This window comes from Ptychodera flava, chromosome 6 (assembly GCF_041260155.1).
Source record: "Ptychodera flava strain L36383 chromosome 6, AS_Pfla_20210202, whole genome shotgun sequence".
Taxonomy (NCBI): Eukaryota; Metazoa; Hemichordata; class Enteropneusta; family Ptychoderidae; genus Ptychodera; species Ptychodera flava.
Window position 1 is genome coordinate 30,814,457 of NC_091933.1, and position 18,139 is coordinate 30,832,595.

At 38.2% G+C, this 18,139-nt stretch overlaps 2 protein-coding genes across 4 annotated transcripts in view; both read left to right on the top strand.

Moving 5' to 3' along the window:
* The window catches only part of LOC139135460 (aminopeptidase N-like), a 29,726-nt gene extending 25,599 nt beyond the window's left edge, over positions 1-4,127 (top strand). The window contains exons 15-17 of the mRNA XM_070702855.1: positions 125-253; positions 417-489; positions 1,210-4,127. Coding sequence (XP_070558956.1) covers positions 125-253; positions 417-489; positions 1,210-1,521 — 514 coding nt within the window. The 3' untranslated portion in view covers positions 1,522-4,127. The remainder of the gene's footprint in view (positions 1-124; positions 254-416; positions 490-1,209) is intronic.
* Positions 4,128-5,035: 908 nt separating this feature from the next.
* Positions 5,036-16,857, top strand: LOC139135502 (EF-hand calcium-binding domain-containing protein 12-like). Of its 3 annotated transcripts, none has more exons than XM_070702906.1 (9): positions 5,036-5,123; positions 6,555-7,103; positions 9,108-9,200; positions 11,025-11,219; positions 12,264-12,414; positions 13,114-13,400; positions 13,692-13,917; positions 14,506-14,818; positions 15,313-16,857. In XM_070702906.1, the coding sequence occupies exons 1-9, from the start codon at positions 5,058-5,060 to the stop codon at positions 15,575-15,577; spliced, it is 2,145 nt and encodes a 714-aa protein (XP_070559007.1). In that variant the 5' UTR covers positions 5,036-5,057; the 3' UTR covers positions 15,578-16,857. The 3 variants fall into 3 exon arrangements, with proteins under 3 accessions (XP_070559007.1, XP_070559008.1, XP_070559009.1); XM_070702907.1 differs by having other exon boundaries at positions 9,111-9,200; XM_070702908.1 differs by lacking the exon at positions 9,108-9,200.
* The last annotated feature ends 1,282 nt before the right edge of the window (positions 16,858-18,139 follow it).

The window sequence follows — 18,139 nt, forward strand, 5'->3', positions numbered from 1 at the left end:
AGACAGAAAGCAAATCAAGACACACAGACACATGCAACATAGGTCTCCGATTGGAGTTCATCAACATCTACTATAAAATCCTCATCCTTTACCATTCCATAAACTTATGTAATTTTTTTTCCAGATACTTGGAAATGTACGATGAAATGGAAAAGCTGTTTGTGGCGAGTTACTACATGAGGGAAAAATCAGCGCTTGGATTTTCTGTTGCCTGGAAGTTTATGATTGAAAGATTCGATGAACTTTTTGAAAAGTAAGCAAAGCTTAGTTACATTCTGTCGTAAGTTTACCAAAATGCAACACGTTGTAAACATTATGGATGCATAGTAAGCTTACATTAAGAGTTTTTGAGCGATTATTTGGTTCATTTTAAAAGTTGTGATAGCCAATCTATATCCATGTTCCTTATTTTTCAGATACGGAAACAGTTTGTATTTCCACATATGGCTGTTCGGTCCTTTTCTTAATTCGGAATCAGACCTAAAGCAGGTTGGTTAAATACAGTGTTTACACTTTTATTCAAAATACACTGTTTTACAAAATTCTGTACAATTGTAGTTATATGACAGGACAGTAAACAATTACAGGAATACCGTTCTAAGGTTAACAGACAAGTCGTATCGGACTGTCCGCCTGGGCGTTAACTCTCTTGGCCCAGGGGAGGGGGTGTCCTAAATGGAAATAAATCTGCAGCGCCAACATTGTCGACATTTAACAGCCTTGCTGCGTTTGCAAAAATATATTCACGTGGTTGGAAACTGTTGGGAGTACGCATGCTCTGAAAACGCCGAAAAAGGTAAAACTTGGTATGGCATGGTACGGTAGAGAAATTCGTGTCGTCATTCAAACCATTTAGCCAAGAGATATCATGATCCGCCCAAAAGTCGCTGTGTACTCTTCATAAAGTCATGTGGTTATGCGAGTAATTGCATATTTTCTCGTTTGTTGAATCTACATCACTCGATGTTAAACGTTTAATGCTAATGAGCTTGAGTATTGGAATCCAGACATGATGTTGGATTAAAATGACACAACACGCTTGATCCTGCAGGTGACATCATAAGCCTGTTTCGGTATTTACGAAAGGTTTGATGCGATATGCTGATGCAAACATTAATATAAATTTAGACATAATAGACGCTCTATACTTGAACCCGTTTTGATTTTGCCTTTACCGCGAATATACTCATGTGATCACTTGTTTCACAGTTACTGGACTTCGGATCAAGAAGTACAAATATGTCGGACGGAGCAGTCACTCAATTCTATCGCGCCGTCGGCAGAGTGAAGGAGAACATCGCTTGGATGGATAAGAACATGGCTAGTGTCCGGGAGTGGTTGGCGAGAGTTGCGCCAGAAACACGGCATCAAGACGCTGGTCCGGAATACGTTGACTTTGACCGTCTTAACGGCGATTCAGCAAAATCAGGTACAAAGGAAAAACGAAGACACGGTCGAAGTATATACGATTCTTCCAATGGACACCACGAAAGACGATTTCATCGGCGTCAGAAAGTGTAGCTCAGGGGTCAAAAAAAGATCGAAAGTAGAAAGCGACCACTGTGTCGATAATATTTCCGATGTTCTTTTGGCACACACAACAAGGTACAGCTACATTTTTACCCAGAACGTCACTGAGGGCAGTGTCACAGTGGGAGAGTCATTATCAGTTATGTAGAAGAAAAGTGGATATCAGTATCGAAATGAATCGTTTTGTGGATTCCGAAAATAAGTCAACGCTGTCCTGTAAGCACTTGAACTGCTAGATATGTTGAGAGCCTCAGAGATGCCATATGGGATAGAACATGTGTTGTTACACAAACTAAACTTCATTAATGTGTTTCATAAAAGTGAATGAAATTTAAACTAGGAAGATGATCCTTTGAGATGCAAATGCATTTCAAAACGAAGATGACTTATTTAAAATTATAAATTTTCACCAGGATTTAATTTCACCATTTTGATGTTTTAAGCATTTTTACTGTATTTCACGGATTTCCCAGTAAAACAATAAGATCTATTGTTATTTAATATTTTCTCGGAGATTTTATAAGCGGATGTCCTCCATCAGCGCAAAAGAGCGAAATCTCAGTGAATAATTAATGCCTTTACAACTTCTATTTTAGTTGATTTTGTACTCTTCTAAGATTTGATCCAGTTTGCAAAGTTTGTCTAATGTGAATTTCGGATATCGATGGGTATACTCTTTTGAATAATGCCTCTGCAGGGGACGGAAAAGCCCGAATCGTTTTGTCGTTGGAATAATCCGAGCGAGTTCAAATAATTCTGGTCGTGCAGTCGTTACGATTGGGTCTTAACCCCGGAAGAATCGAATACTGGCATATGGTACCTCCAGTAAAATCTGACTTTTAAAAAATTCAGGATATTTAACTTGTTTCAGGGAATTTAGAAGTGTCAAATATTTTAAGTATTTTCTGTAACTGTAATATTATCTTTAAACACTATGTACCGTGATCACCTGAGTAGCACTGTGATATTGAACTTTCCGGAAACCTGATTGTGCGAGTTCAGCATCATCCTGACTTCTCCAGAAGAAGAGAAGAGCACTTTTATAAAGACCAATGCTTATTTAACAAGAATCCTTCAAATTTTAAATGCTCACGTAATCTTTTATCTTTTAAAGACTCGTTTCAAGTGTTTCGTAACTTTTACATATACTAGATAATTGAGTGCAATACGAGTACCTAAAAGTAGCACATGTACAAATAAATCAAAATGTTTTTTATGCGATTTGAAAGCCATGATTTATTCTTCAACATTCTGTATTACTGTTTTTTTCACATTTCCGGTTTATGCGTTGTCATGGCACGTCGGAAGAATACAACTTGAATGTGTTGTGTGAAATGGCTGTGTTTTCCAAAACCGAATATTGAAATTGATATATGTAAATTTGATCTGAAATACCCGTCGTCGTATTCTTTAAAGGCACTGGCTTGTGACTTTTGAATGTTGCGATATCAAAGCATCGTGCATTGTCTACAAGGATTTCTCCCACAGAACATGTAGACTGTTGTATCCTGACTCAAAAAGTCTTTCCCCTACCAAGTGTTGGAGGAGGCATCATGGGCCAGTGGCTAGAGCAGTGGACTCACGATCAAAGGATGGTGAGTTCGAGCCCCGGCATGGCTGTGGTGTTGTGTCCTTGGGCAAGGCACTTTATTCCTCATTGCTTCTCCCCACCCAGGAGTGATGGGTACCTGGTAGGACAGAGGTTGTTATGTGTGCGTTTAGCTCTGCTGCGCTTATTGGCTGCACATGTGAGCTGTTGTCTGCTCCCCAGGGAGTTGAGTGGTATCATATCAGGTCCAGTGACCAGGGGTAATAATAATTGTAAAGCGCCTTGATCACATCTACTTGTGGATATGTGCGCTATATAAGAACCAAATATTATTATTATTATTATTAAGTGTTTCCCTCAGGATGACCATTTACAGGCCATTGCCAATATTGAAAGTCGAATGCATGAGTTGATCAGTCATCTATCAAATATCAAACGAATCTTCAGACACCGAACGATGCTTATGGTGTGAGTTTATGGTGTACGTTTTCGTTTTTAAAATTGTATATTTTGGTTTTCTGGAACTTCGTGTACAAATATGTATGGACTTTAATCTATGTCACATTACAAAATCTCTTAACATCTTTAAATCTCGAGAAAAAAAAATGATGTTTAAAAATGATTTGATGTATTTGTACATTTCAATAAAGGGTCAATTAAACTACAGCTGATGTAGTGAAGGTTATGATCTGACTCTGCTGGCCGAGATGAGACACTGGGCTACCGTACCAAGTTGTACGCAACTTGTTTTGTTCCTCGCTCCGTGATAATGAAGGATTAGCTCCGCTCAGTTCAATGTCAGCCTTTACAGTTTCCTCGAGTTTTTCATGCTTTGTCTCTTTACATGCTACATATATTGCGCCAATGTATCTTCTTAATGTGCCAGACTCCACGTCGAATACTAAATCATTTTGCGAACAACAACATCAGACTATGTAAAGTTCTTACAAATTAGAGTAATAATCTAACGCTTGGTACTTCGCCACGATAAGTATGGATTCAGTTATGTAAGTGCCTACAACATCTTTGCCCATTGTCAATACAAAGTCCCTACAATAAGAATTAAAGAATAATTGTGTATACACATTTAATAGTAGTTTTGTGTTGTTGCAGAGTCTCTGAGATCGAGAGATGTGTGCATTAGCTCATAAAAAGAGATGTTCGGCGAAGAAGCATGCACAAGCTTGGGTCATTGCATTAGAAAAATGACAACATCTGAGAACGCGGGATCGAGAGAGAGAGAGAGAGAGAGAGAGAGAGAGAGAGAGAGAGAGAGAGAGAGAGAGAGAGAGAGAGAGAGAGAGAGAGAGTGAGTGAATGTGTGTGTGTGTGTGTGTGTGTGTGTGTGTGTGCGTGTGTTCCGGAAAAGTTCTTTGAACAATATGGTTTGCTTATTTGTTTTCTGAACGGAGAATTTTTACAGCGTCTATTTGTACGTCTCCAGGATTGTGCACCCGGATGTGGGCAACATTGAAGCGTGTCGATAACAATACTCCAGTATTGTTCAGGCTGTTTTTATGTGTTAAACGTACGATTTTTTACAAAATTTTATGACCCGAAAAGGCTTATCTATACACGCCAAGACTTCTTAAGCCATCAACTTTATAAGTCTTCTCGATGGATAGTGATATGATATGATTGACACAGAATTAACTAACATCCTCTGATGTATCCAAAATTCTAAGTGCCGAATTTCAGTGTAAGTTCATTTAATTGCTAAGAACCGATAGAAAGATCTTATATTTTCCCTTTCATGGACAAGAACTTGTCAAAGGCATTTCATCTCGATCTGCATTTTGCGATGCATCATTAAACTTTATTTGTAAAATAAAATGTAACCCTCATACAACCGTGCGATGGGACACCAACCATGATATTTGCAGAAAAACAAAAGGATACACTGAAGAACTTATTGGAGGCGTGCTAGTGTTTCCGTCCTCACTATGGCAACGGCGCGAAATCAAAATGGCGACCGTCGATGAGTGGTCATTATGGCGGACCACCGTATTTCAGAAAGAACAACGCTACATTCCATTGTGAACACGTAAGTAGACATTTACCAAAGTCATTTGAAATATCGGAGATCGACACTTCCTTTGTGTCGTATTATTTACCAACAGCATGCCGTCTCTGAAAGAAAAGGACGGGTCATCAATGACTGTGGAAAGGTCACATACTGATGGTGCGGTAGCTGTGTTACCATTAGTGCCAGACACAATGGCATATAATAGAGGCCATATCGGACACTATAACCTTAGCGACGTGTTGGGGAGTTTTTTGTCAAGCGTCTTTTCTGGGTACCATACACTCAGCTCAGAAAGGCTAGATCATGGCAAGCCCTGCGTACCGTGCTGTGTGTTTCGGGCGTTACACGGCCCCCACCACAGAGCAGAGCTAGGAACCATGTCTGCAATATTGCAAACGATAGGGGTCCCATCCACGGTTCTGTAAATTACCGCTTTGCCCTCACCGCGCCTTCTGATTGAGATGGGATTGGTTTGTACCCTTTACTGTGTTGGGTAGCATACCAAAACTACGAATAGGTTGTAGGCAAGGAACACTGGACGGTACTGCTAGGAATCTGATCGAAATGCCGAAAATAACGCTTTGTAACAGTTAAGGGGGCTAGCTCCCATTTATTAATCAATTTATCATGTTATTTTGAATTTAAGAAAGCACTCCTTCATCCTCCATGGAAAAGTGTAATTGAAAAAATAATATGTTATGCCACTACCCACTGGTAGTTAGTTATTACATGGTATATAATACCTACATCCCAAGACAGAAAGAAAGATGGACGTATACAAGGGAGTGCAAAAAATGCCATGTATCTTAAGGAGAAAAGGTGAATTGTTGTTTGTCTGATTTGACCACAGTTCCTCCATCACATTCACATATATACTATAGTATGAGTGAGGTATTAAAATCTGAATGCAACAATTGAACATAAAAAGAAAGTATTCATTGTTTTACCTTTAGAAGCACGGGGGTTCATATTTGTTAGCCTGCTGGCTTTAAAAGGGCATAGCTGTAACTTTATTCACCATTTTTGGTTTTTTTTAATGTCAGCTACGGTTTCTTGTCCTACTCTGTAGTGCATACTGAGATACAAGTATTCAGCTTGTCAACTAAGCCTGTACACGTGTGCTCTACGCCGATATCGTTGACGCGTGAATTTTGGTGTGGCGTTGAATTCAAATGTAAACAGTAGCACAGCCTTTTATACATTGACTGTGTTGACAAGCTATACAGTAGATGTTTCAAGATGCTTTTGAAAGCAGAAAAGGATATTGTGATTGACATTAAGAACAAAAAAGTTAAAAATTATCCAAAGTTACTGTATAGTAGTTCTTTATAGCCCAATATACTGATTGTGTGTTGTGTGGCACTTATTTTATTGAAAGTTATAATCAACATGTTACATTTGTGAAAAATGAATTTACTTAGTAACTTTTATTTTGCCGCTTTCCAACAGAAGATATTGAAAGGGGATAATTTAAACATGGTGGACTTCATAGAGTGGTCAGACTTGGGGCTGAAACGCCTGTTCAACCCAAACAACAGCGAATTCTTGCCAATTGAAGAGCAACTCAAGCTGTACAAGCAGCGTGACCTGAGCAAAACAAAGTACTACAAGACCGTAATCAAGATATGGGGGAACAGCAAGCCGAGGAAGAGACTCATAGTGGCGCCGAAGATGGAGAGGGTGGAAGGCGTGGACATCCAAGTGAAATCACCTCCAGTAAGATTGCAGCCAATCGAAGGCCAGAAGGGAAGGGAGTGGTCCAAGGAAGATTGGGTGCTATCTGAGGCAGAGAAGCTGAAGTTGCACGATGAAGAGCTGGCTGAGAAGAGGGAAACATTTAAAACGTGGTACGATGAACAGAGACAGTTGAGGGAGAGTTTAGATAGTCTTGGAGTCAGTGAGAGCTGGTTAGCAAGGAAATCAGACAGAACACCTCTTGAAGAGAAGCTATACAGAAAAATGGTGGAGGAGAGATTGCCAAAAACTGAAACTGTCCAGGTAAGATTGTAATAGGATGCCATACATGTATTCAGAGTTCTATCATACCAGTGTATTGATGGCACAAATACTGCGATCTGATTGGTTGAGACATGAAGATAACTGTGCTGAATTAGCAATATAGCACGGTTGATGTAGGCACAAGTTCTCAGCTTGAGAACAATTCCATTTTTGACGTTTCACACCAGAATTTCAATTTAATATAATGGTAGATGATGTAATAGCAATAAACCACCTCAGCAATGGGTATACAAATGAATTTTAACCAGCTCATTCCATATAATATTCTCTCACTATCACTTGTGCACATATGTTATGAACTGTTCAAAATCTTGCGGTATATTGTCATTGCATGTGGTTTATTGCTTCATTCGTATGTTAGAGGCGTATGTTTCTAATCCATTCTTAAACACATAATCATGGCTGTGATGATCCTATCATCAAAACATGTACTATGTGTATGCTGGGCATTCCAAACACATGCTATGATTGATGCAGATATCAGCTTCACTCAGATACTCATTACAATGTAAATTCAATGAAAGTCTGAGAGTTGTACAATGAGTATTTTGTCCGAGCATCGCCGGGTAAAATCTGTTCTCCAGTGAATGTGACGCATTTATTGCAAAGAGTTTGTGTTGTCGATGAGTATTTTGATTCGCGAGCATATGCAATAATGCCACATCATCAGAAAAACATGTCATTGTGATTAATCAAATTTACGCTACCAATTGTGAATCATGCTTTGTAACATTCAGGCGGATGATGGCATGTAGATGAATCTGAAGAGTGGGATGAGAGAAGGGGAAATAAGCAAATAAGTAAAGCTCAGAATGTAAATATGAAATAAATTGATAACTCATTGGAATGACCATATGGTCTGGTATAGTTGAACTTGACCTTTCACCTGATGATAGCCTGACTTCATGCTTGTACGGGACAACGCTAGACGGCTTCCGATACAGTTTCAAAAAATGTCCTGTCACTATCATTACCACTCTGGACAATATTGTCTAGTGTCTGCCCAAAGAATGTGTCATGTAACAGAGTTCAAGATTACTGTACGCCCTTGCCTCTCTTCATTTCAGTAGTTGGATATGTATCTGGAGAATGTTTGGCTAATGTGCAGCATTTTGGAAGCCTTCAGCCAATTGCAGTGGTTTTGCTAAGGTTGGGGAATATTGGTAAATGATTCAGGAACCCCAGTAAATCACTGCTGTTCCCTTATCTGATTGCATATACCAAGGGGAACCCTGGTAAAATGATTGGGGAACCCTGGTAACATTTACATGTTTTCGCCTTTAGCAAAGACACTGAATTGGCTAGCTAAACTGATCGCTCTCATTATTTCCAAACAGCCAATCAGGTAGAGGATATCGCTAGCTTCAGACTCCATAAGTGGCTGTAAATAATGACAATCTACCAATGAGATATGACCTTCCAAGCCGCTGCACATGGCAAGGGCTAGCTGTGGAAACGCAGCTATCTTTGGTGGGGTAGCATGTGTCTGTGCGGGGTTATCAAAAGGTCAACCCTGCCACGGACAGATGTGGGCTGCCTCGTAGCGAAAATGGGTCAATTACGACGACCCAACCTGGGTCGGGACTTTGAATGACAAAATAAATCAAAGTGAGCGTAATTCAATAAAATGACCTATACCTCCTGATCATTGCTCATTCCTTATATCCTTTTCTTAACAAAATCTCTGGTTCCTTTACATATTTCGGCTGATTTACCAAGCAGTACTCAAGATTTCACTCTGGCACCAGACTCTGACTTCCATTGATATGCTAATAAGAAGGTCATGCGTTTGGACGTGAATAGAGACATTATTAGCGGCTCAGAATGCAACACTGGCAAAATTTGTCCACATTTCAAGCTAGCTGTGTCCAATGTCGCATGCGTGCAGCTACATTTAGTAACAAACCTGTAACAGCGACCAGCGCCGCAATTCATTTATTTTTGTCTTTCCTTTTACCACATCATATTTTTTCCTGTTTGTAGCAGAGTAGATTAGAAGACAAAAGTCGTGAGGACGCAGCATTTTTATCCAGGTTAACGTCGCGAAGTGGCAGAAGTACCATGAGTATCAGACATGTAAATGCTGAACTCTATTCAATTGAGTAAAAATGCATCGTGTGTGCTGTGAAATGAACTTCTTGCTCACTCTGATCTTTCATGCGTGCTATTCTGTAATTAATCGATAAATTTGCCTGGTTTTTGCTGGTGCAACCTGCAATGCAAATACGTACAGTGATTCATGCTTAGAAAAGTGCCCCATATCTAGAAAATAATCATTTTTGATCAAAAGAATAAATATGACTTTATTATAATGAAAAAGTATATTTATATATGTCTATCAAACGTTTCGGTTCTGTTATCAAGAGAAACTATAGTACATCTATGTGTAGATACTCATAAAATTTATTGTGAATGTAATATACTATGAATTATGCATAATAATTGTACATGGAATATTTTAATGTAATCTTTATATGTTGTGAGTTTTATGCAGTGTTATCCGTCCTGATAATTGTAGATTTGCCTAAATGTACTTGTTGTACTGTCGTATGGTATAAGTACCTGTAAATATAGTTTGTGAATGGGAAAATAGAATTAAATGTGTTCCATTTTGGCTACCTACTCAATTGATTAGCTTTGTATAGGACTAAAGTAAAATACCCTGTTAAAAGATAATGGTTTAGAATACAATCATTTGCTCAATGCTGTACTCGAAAATCTTACTGCTAAGATTGCATAATCGTGTTTTAAAGTGGCACTGTCTATTTTTTAACATTTTTTGAAAACTGTTATTTTAATACCAATTGTCAATATTTAAGTGTACTCACATTTTGGGAAATTGGAAGTTTCTTGACACAACTCTTGGAATACAATATTTCAGAACTGTTTCAAATTTTGAGCATATATAATCATAGGATGTGTTATCATTATGATTAATATTATTCTGGATAGTCCACAAGAAAGACCTACACTGTGTTACACTCAACTGGGTTGCAGTGGGTACTCACCAGTGTTTGAACACATCTTGCGTCCCTAGCTTTGATTACAAGAGTCTTGAGAAAAACTTTCAATCTTTCAAACTTACAGTTCACAGGGTCATCAAATCACAAACTTCTCCAAAAATCTTATATGTTTTCTGTGGACTTTATATGCAACTGTTCATAATAAGAAAGACGAATATATCCATTTGGTAATTACCCTTTGAGTGCAAAAGTCAATTTTTGTCTCGTGTATAAAATGTAACCCAGACTATTTTTTTCAGATTTTTTCCAAAATGTATTATCAAAAACTGTAGCCAATGAAAACTGATATTCATGCAGTCAAAAATTGTCAAAAAAAATGATAAAAAAATTCATAAAAATTGGTAAAATTTTGCAATAAAATTTTGGTTGGAAAATTTAGAACACTTAAAACAACAATTTTAAAAGATGTTACAAAAAGACAATGCCACTTTCATTTCAAGTGTGGTTTGGACCGCTGTAAACGATAAATTGATGCCATAGTTGCCGATCAATGACGCCCTCTCTCTCTCTGTTTCTCTGTTCTTGTTCAATGATTGTATGCACACACACAGTGAATATGAGGATATTTTACCTATCTTGTCCATCAGATCTTTGTGAATTCAAAGCACTGCTCTCACCAAGCCATGCACATTTTGTGTGATATGTGATCATTCAGTGAAGATGTGGTGTTTTCTTGTACAAATACTGGAGAGAGAGAGAGCCTCACAAATCAACTTCAACAGACAGTATATGAAATTTTACAAAAAACTGGCTTTGTAAAACTGCTTCTGCATATAATGTGTGTGTACATATAGCATGTCTTAAATGATTGTAAACTATTATCAAATATTCCACTCTGCTTTTTTTTTAATTTTGATTATCTGTTCTCCATTATCAGGTTGAGAAGTCGCGGTCACCAACGCCTGTACGAGTTGATTCCCCCGTCATTTTGACACCTCCCCCGGAGGCACTTGCGATTATTGTAAAACACCTCAACAACAAAAGGATGAGACTGATCGATCTCTTCACCAGAGCTGATAAAGATAAGAACTGGATGATCACCAAGGAAGAATTTCAAAACTGCATCAAAGATGTAAGTCAATTAGCATTTTCTTGTCATGCAAACCTAGATCGATTAAAGGAATTGACGGCAAAAGTTATGTCTGTAATATATTCGTAATACACATATAGTGTAGTTGTTTTCAATTTTGCTCGTAATGGCTGTGTCTTTTTGCAACATTTTACAAAACTGTTACAAAATACTACCACAGGTCAGTATGGTATTTGGCCACGTAATTGTATGCAGACTTGGTGAATTGGATATGGCATACATGAATTTTGAATGCCTGGTGAAGTTACTGCACATCAGTCGTATATCAATTGCACTCTTTCGATTTCGGACATGTTCCCAAAATAGCGAGCGTAAGTCATGGCCAAGGGCAGGCCTTGGGTTGTGCATCTTGCATGTTAACTTTACAGTTGGTTGTTCTACTCCCCAAAGCATGTTGAGATACACAGTATTCAGCTTGTCAACTCAGCCTGTACACGTACAGGCTGCATTGATATTATTGACAAGTGAATTCTGGTCCAGTCCAAAATTCAAGCAAACAATAACAGTGCATCGTTAAATGCATAGTCGTTAAATGCATCGTTAAAAGCTTTGCTTCCCATAATGTACTGGGCTTTGCCTCGTACATTTGGTTCTGCAAAGTAATTATGGTACAGGAGGGGTACACTATTGCACAAATAGAATTTACCAAGAATATTCTCGCTATTGCTATTTACTGATTTAGCAATATACCGGTATTTCATTTGCATTTCTCTTATTTGTTCATACTCACCAGATATCTCATAGTGTAATGTATTGATACCTGATTGTACGAACAATTATTTTGTCGTTTCCTTTCTTTTACATTATACCGTACAATACATTCAAATACATTACCTGGTGAAGTAGATTCAAATTGAGATCACGGATAACTCGTGGATCAAGTTGATCCTTTTGATTGAACATTTGAAGTTGTCCATCTCACAAAACACAAAGTCCAAAGACAGTGAGAATGACTTTGACATTGTTCACTGCAATTGCATCCAGGGTATACACGTAGCTGATAACTCCAGCTTTTCAATTCCACAGGCTAAAATTCCCCTGGCTGACGATTTACTTGAGGAATTAGTTCATTCCCTGGATCACGACATGAATGATCAGCTGGATTACAGGGAATTGGCACGCGGCATCAAGGAATATCAGCGGGAAGAACGGAGATACCGGAAAGCTAGAATGAGAGGTGAAGGAATGAGTCCAACATTCTAGTTCGTGCATGAACATTAATTTGTGGAATTTTATGTAACAGCGGATTGAAAACATTTTTCCATTTGATAATATATTTTCAAAATTGGATTAAGTCTGAAATTTCAAGCATTCATTCTAAATGCCCCATGGTTCATTTATTTATGCCTTTCCTGTACATAACTGCACTGCTCAAAGTTCTGTGTATTACCAATGATTATCAAGTGTATAGTCAAACTTGTGTTAATATTCAGTTGCACTTTTACAGTGTAAAATTTTCACAAGCGTTTTTTTTGTCAAATGAAGATAAAACTTCAAACTTGCCAACATGTCTGAATGTCAATGGAGAGAGAGAGAGAGAGAGAGAGAGAGGTTTTTTCGTCCCATGAATTCATCCGTTGTGTGATGATTCCAAAATTTTTTTTGAGCCTCAGAAAGTATCTTTATATTTCCTGTCATTTTATGTAAACTTATGCTTGTGGGCAATATGTCCTTTTGCTGAAGATACCAATGTTTAGCCCTTGACCATATGTAAAAAATCATATTTTGTTAAAAATTGACAATAAAAATGTAAGTTTGATAATCATGTGGTAGGAAAAAGAAGCATGTGAGCAGTTGACCATGATCTTCGATAGTGTTGAAAAGAGTGATTTCGTTAATACCGGAATTAAAGAATTGTGATTTGTTTATTTCACAGTCAAGAGTGAAACAAACTCCTCCAAATCAAAGGATTTGGACAAACAAGGAAGTTCACGGAGTTCTCCGCATACCAAATCTAGGAGTTCCCCCTCAAGACCTTCCTCCAAGGCGACTGACAAGCGCGTCAAGTCGGCGGCATCCGAACACTCTCATATCAGCTTTGCTGTGTCTGAGGTCTCCACTGTATCGCTGGAAGTTCCAAAAGTTGACATCACGGAGCAGGTTCACATAGCCCCGGATACAATGATAATGAAACGCAAAAAGGAAAAAGTCTTCAATAAACAGGTCAGTGTGGTCTATTTATACTCTTCATAACATGAAAGTATAGAAATAAGATGCAGGTGCATTGCAAAAGCAGATATAAAATTGCACACCATGAACAAAACTTTTAGATCAAAGACATTTCTACATCTGATCTGGTCAAATGCCAAAATATACAATATGAAAATATACATGTATGATGGTAGATTTGCATAACATTAATTCTACTGGCTTTACTCACACAATAACTGGGAAATCCTAGGGCTTTTTTAACTTGAAAACTCTAAATGAATGATTCTTTTGCTTTTCACCCAGGCACAGATGACAAGTGCCGGCAAGAAGAGGTCTAAATCGGGCAACAAAGGCAAAGTGAAGACAGGCAACAGAGCCGTGGACAACCACGCATTGGCCAGCACTTTGTCCGGTGAAACGGCCGAAGGGATCGATAGGTACAGAGAGGCGAGACTCAAGGAGTACCACAAATTACTGCAGATGTGTGAAGAGAGAAGCATACCCTTGACACAACAGCTGCTAGAGAGAGGTATGTACATATCAAAGTTATGTACTTCAGTGCTCATGTAGTAGAGAGAGCAACCTCACAATACGACCATTTTATTTATTTATTACAAATACTTGATATGAAAAGATAAATGTTAGTGATTCAGTGAGGGAATCTCTTCTGATAATCTCTCTTACAACAGAAGTATTCAAGGATTTGTTGCCTGAGCCACTGTTACGTGAGCAAAATTCTACATGATCCCAATCATACAAGGGAGAGGATGTAACAGCGCCCTCAAGTGACATCTTTTTGGGTGGAAGACCAGATGTGTAGCACAAAGATTACACTCAGTATGCTCCCTTTGAATCTATATAGCATAGCTGTAGTCTTTTAAAAATCCTTGAGAAGTCAAAAAAACAAGCATTTTTCACTTCCTATCAAAATGCAAGAATTACTTTACAAGTGTTAATTGACTTTAATTCCATTAGATTCCAGAGTTGCTAACAGAAATAAAAAGTGACATTTAGATTTTCTTTCTTCGTGGTGCACCTTTTGTTGACGTGAAATTTACGAAACTGAAATGGTCATAAAAGTCGACTGACAAATTTCAACTTTCTCACTATTTCTCAGCTCTACTTTCACCCGGAGACAAGAACATATCCAGGATCGGAAAGAAGATAACACAGCCTGGGTCATCAGTGTTGGTGTCATCGCACTTTGCTGACCCTCCGGCAAGGCCAAGGACACCCATCGAAGTCAAGCATGCAGACAAAGTGCATCGCAGCAGGACCGGCGAACTGCTGATGGAAGCCAAACACACCTACCCTCAGAGAAGGTACATAGAGCCACAGAAGTCAGTCATGAATTTGTCCACCGGTAAAGCTTTTGTCGCTCCGAAAATTGACTCCTGGCTGACATTTGAAGAGTACGATGAACTAACAAGGTATGTACGACTGAAAATTCCTAAATTTCAGAATAGATTGTATTGGGATATTTACAATGTCATTCAAAATGTACCTTTGTCAATTCAGTGAGTCAGAACCTGTATAGCATTTCCCATACACAATTACAGTGTCATAAAGCACATGGATTAATTTAAACTTTTCTATGCTACGAATGAAAGAGCTGCGTAGTTTAGATGTGTAAAGCAAACTTCAGCATTGTATCTTGATAATGCAAGCAGGTACTACACACAAGCTCACAATCTTATGTAACTTACCTTTTCACCACCATGGTCTGGCCCAAACCAATGGGTATCAATTTATAACAGTGGACCAGTTTACAGGAAATGGGGTGAAGTGCGTGTAGTGGTGTAATATTTGCAGAATTTTTGTGATAATGTAGAGATCTTTCAGTGGAAAAGTGAACTTCAAAACTAAACACTTCATCAACTATTACCACTACTAATTTACTCTGTCATTTTGTCCCCCTCATCAGGCATCTACAGAAGAGGTATGTAGTCCTGGATGGCAAAGCTGACAAGCAGTCAGTCCGGGCCGGACACATGCTGAACAAAATCCGTCTCTGTATGGATGACATGGACAGCGCCGTGGGCGTGGCGACAGTGTACCAAAGTACGCATCAAAAGAAACCGTCCAACCTGGGTTATAACAACAATCTACGGACATGGCCGACAGACTCTGGCTACATCCAGTTCGCAGATATTACACAGCAAAAGAGATACACAATCGATCCAAAATGAGACGAAACTGAAATTTATTTATTGATTTAGAGAAATATGTATATTTCATACCGATACTTACATAATGTTGGGAGGTTGCATTCTGAAACGTGTGCTATGGCTAACTTTTTGATTCACAAACCAAGATATTTATCATACATTTTCTTGAATAGAAAAGTATTTTTGTACGTAGAATCATGATGTGGTTTACTTCTGTGCAATCATTCATTTCCGTCCTTCAACTTGTGTTGCTGCCAAAATATATATGATATCAAACAATGCACAAGGTGAATACAAACATGTACATGTATTCTGATATAAACTTACCACACAGCATTATGAGCCTTTTCCTTTATGCTCTGTCAATATTCTGGACTTCATATACGACTGGTTTTTATTTCACAGATGTGTTGTTCAGTTTGCAGGCTTCCAGATCTCACTACATGCTGTGTACTCTATGCATTATTTGGGACTTAAAAATGAGTCACATGAATGTCTCCGGTTTCGTTTCTGTCTTCCGCGTTTCATTCTAATCTCTGTCACTTTAGGAGATTTATAGACATGAACTCACTCTTGTCTGTTCGGTGCAAAAACTTCAATCTTAAACATGGCTAAAAAAATGACAAATTTTATTGATGGAACAGCTGTAGACTTTTGATCTGCTACGGCATGGGCAAAACAGGTTAGTGGACTCAAAACTTCTACAAGATTTCTTACCATAATGTAATGACCGCTTGCTTTCCATAGTAGGATTGCCAAATGATTTCTTTGGAATACTGTGATGTTTACTCAGCATACTTTTGTGGTTCATCAAAGGACTAAATGGCTATCAAATACATCCTGCCAAATATCCAAGTATTTACTCGCCATTTACAGAACCTAGCATATCTCATATATCTTTGAAGTAGGTTTGTTCATATCAACTTCTCTGCTTTAATGATTGAGGTGTACATAATTTCACAGGACGTGTACATAATTTCACAGGACGTGTACTAATTTCACTAGATGTGTACATAGTTTCACAATTATCTTTGATATTTCTTGCATTATCATAAACTACCCATTTCAAACACGGCTATAAACCCTCACATGACAAAGTATATTTCAGTTATGTAAACGATACCATCACAATTATTTGTGCAATGGATCAAATAGATGCTTCCAAAGTGTACTAGCCACATTCTGTGCTTTTGTGGCTCTTGCCAAGCAAAGCTATATAGCTAGATGAAAACTTGCACACATGCAAATGTGAACACTTGGGATTTTGACAAAGGGTCATTAAAAGCATAAGTTATGATCAAGGCTTGAAATTTTGATGTTATTAATAAATTTGTATGTACGAAAATTTATGTCATCATAGCATACTTACATAAATACCTCACTGCAAAGGAATTCTAAATGTTCAGAATCTATGCCAAATTTTGGCTGTTGCAGTATAGCATGCAGTGTGTATGACAATGCGTGTTGGCAGTGTTACCTTTGGACTGCCCGTATGCGTTCAGTGGCTTTCTTTTCCCATCACCACAGAGCTGAAAGGAAATCACTGTTGAACTTATTCAGTGATTTTTCAATTATTGTAGAGCGGAAAAGCAGATCAACCCTGATAAAATACCGATCTGCGCTTATTAATAATGTTCATATGTTATCATTGTAATATACTTTTTCTCTGTAGATACCTTATTTTAGCTTGTGGTTTCGAGTCAAATTATTCTGCTTCAAAGTGTGAAGCGCCCTCTATAGTATTGCTGTCTTTTTACCAGTCTGAACTATTCTGTGCTCCGTTTTGATACTAGTATTCGAAAAATATACACACCTACCATAGCTTCTTTCTATACACCAACTCACGAATAACATGTCACCACTCAGCGTCGACCTTGTGCAGATCCAATAGGGGAGCCTGGAATGGTAAGTGAGCCAAACCACTCTAAGAGTAGCACCTTGTGAGTGCACATAACTCATTTGCGCCCTCTCAACAACAGAGCTGAGCGAAAGAGGCCACTGTACGAGTTGGTGATGACAGCAAATACTTTCGATTTTTTTCCCATTGGCTATCATCAGGTCTCGATTACCATTGCGATTGGGGTACAAGATCGGCGCATTGTCATTTGTCAGTCAAACGTTTTTTCCTTCTTTTTCAACCAGTTTCCCTTTTTTTAATAGAAAGGCAAAATAGTACAACGACTAGAAACTTAAAACATACATTTCGGAAGTGTCTACATCGCAGTCAGTTTGTAGAATTTTTCTACCCATACAGTGTAAGTCGGACGTATAATACCAGAAAACTCGACTGCCTTATTAATGAAAGTCACAGCAGATCGAGGAATTATTCCACTTTCAATCACAGTTGCTAAATTTGTCCAATGCCACACATATGTTTCCAAAATATAGTAGTTGTCCGCAAATATATGAAGATATTGACCCTTGATAAGTCTCTGATTGATAGGTACTCTTGAACAGGAGAGACAGGCAGAACATTAAGGTAGGAGTATTCAAGCAAAGTTTGTTTTCAGCGAAATCCACACAATTTTAAGAAATGTTGTTAACGTTGCGTCTGCAATTGACAAAAAAAACATGCCTGGGCCT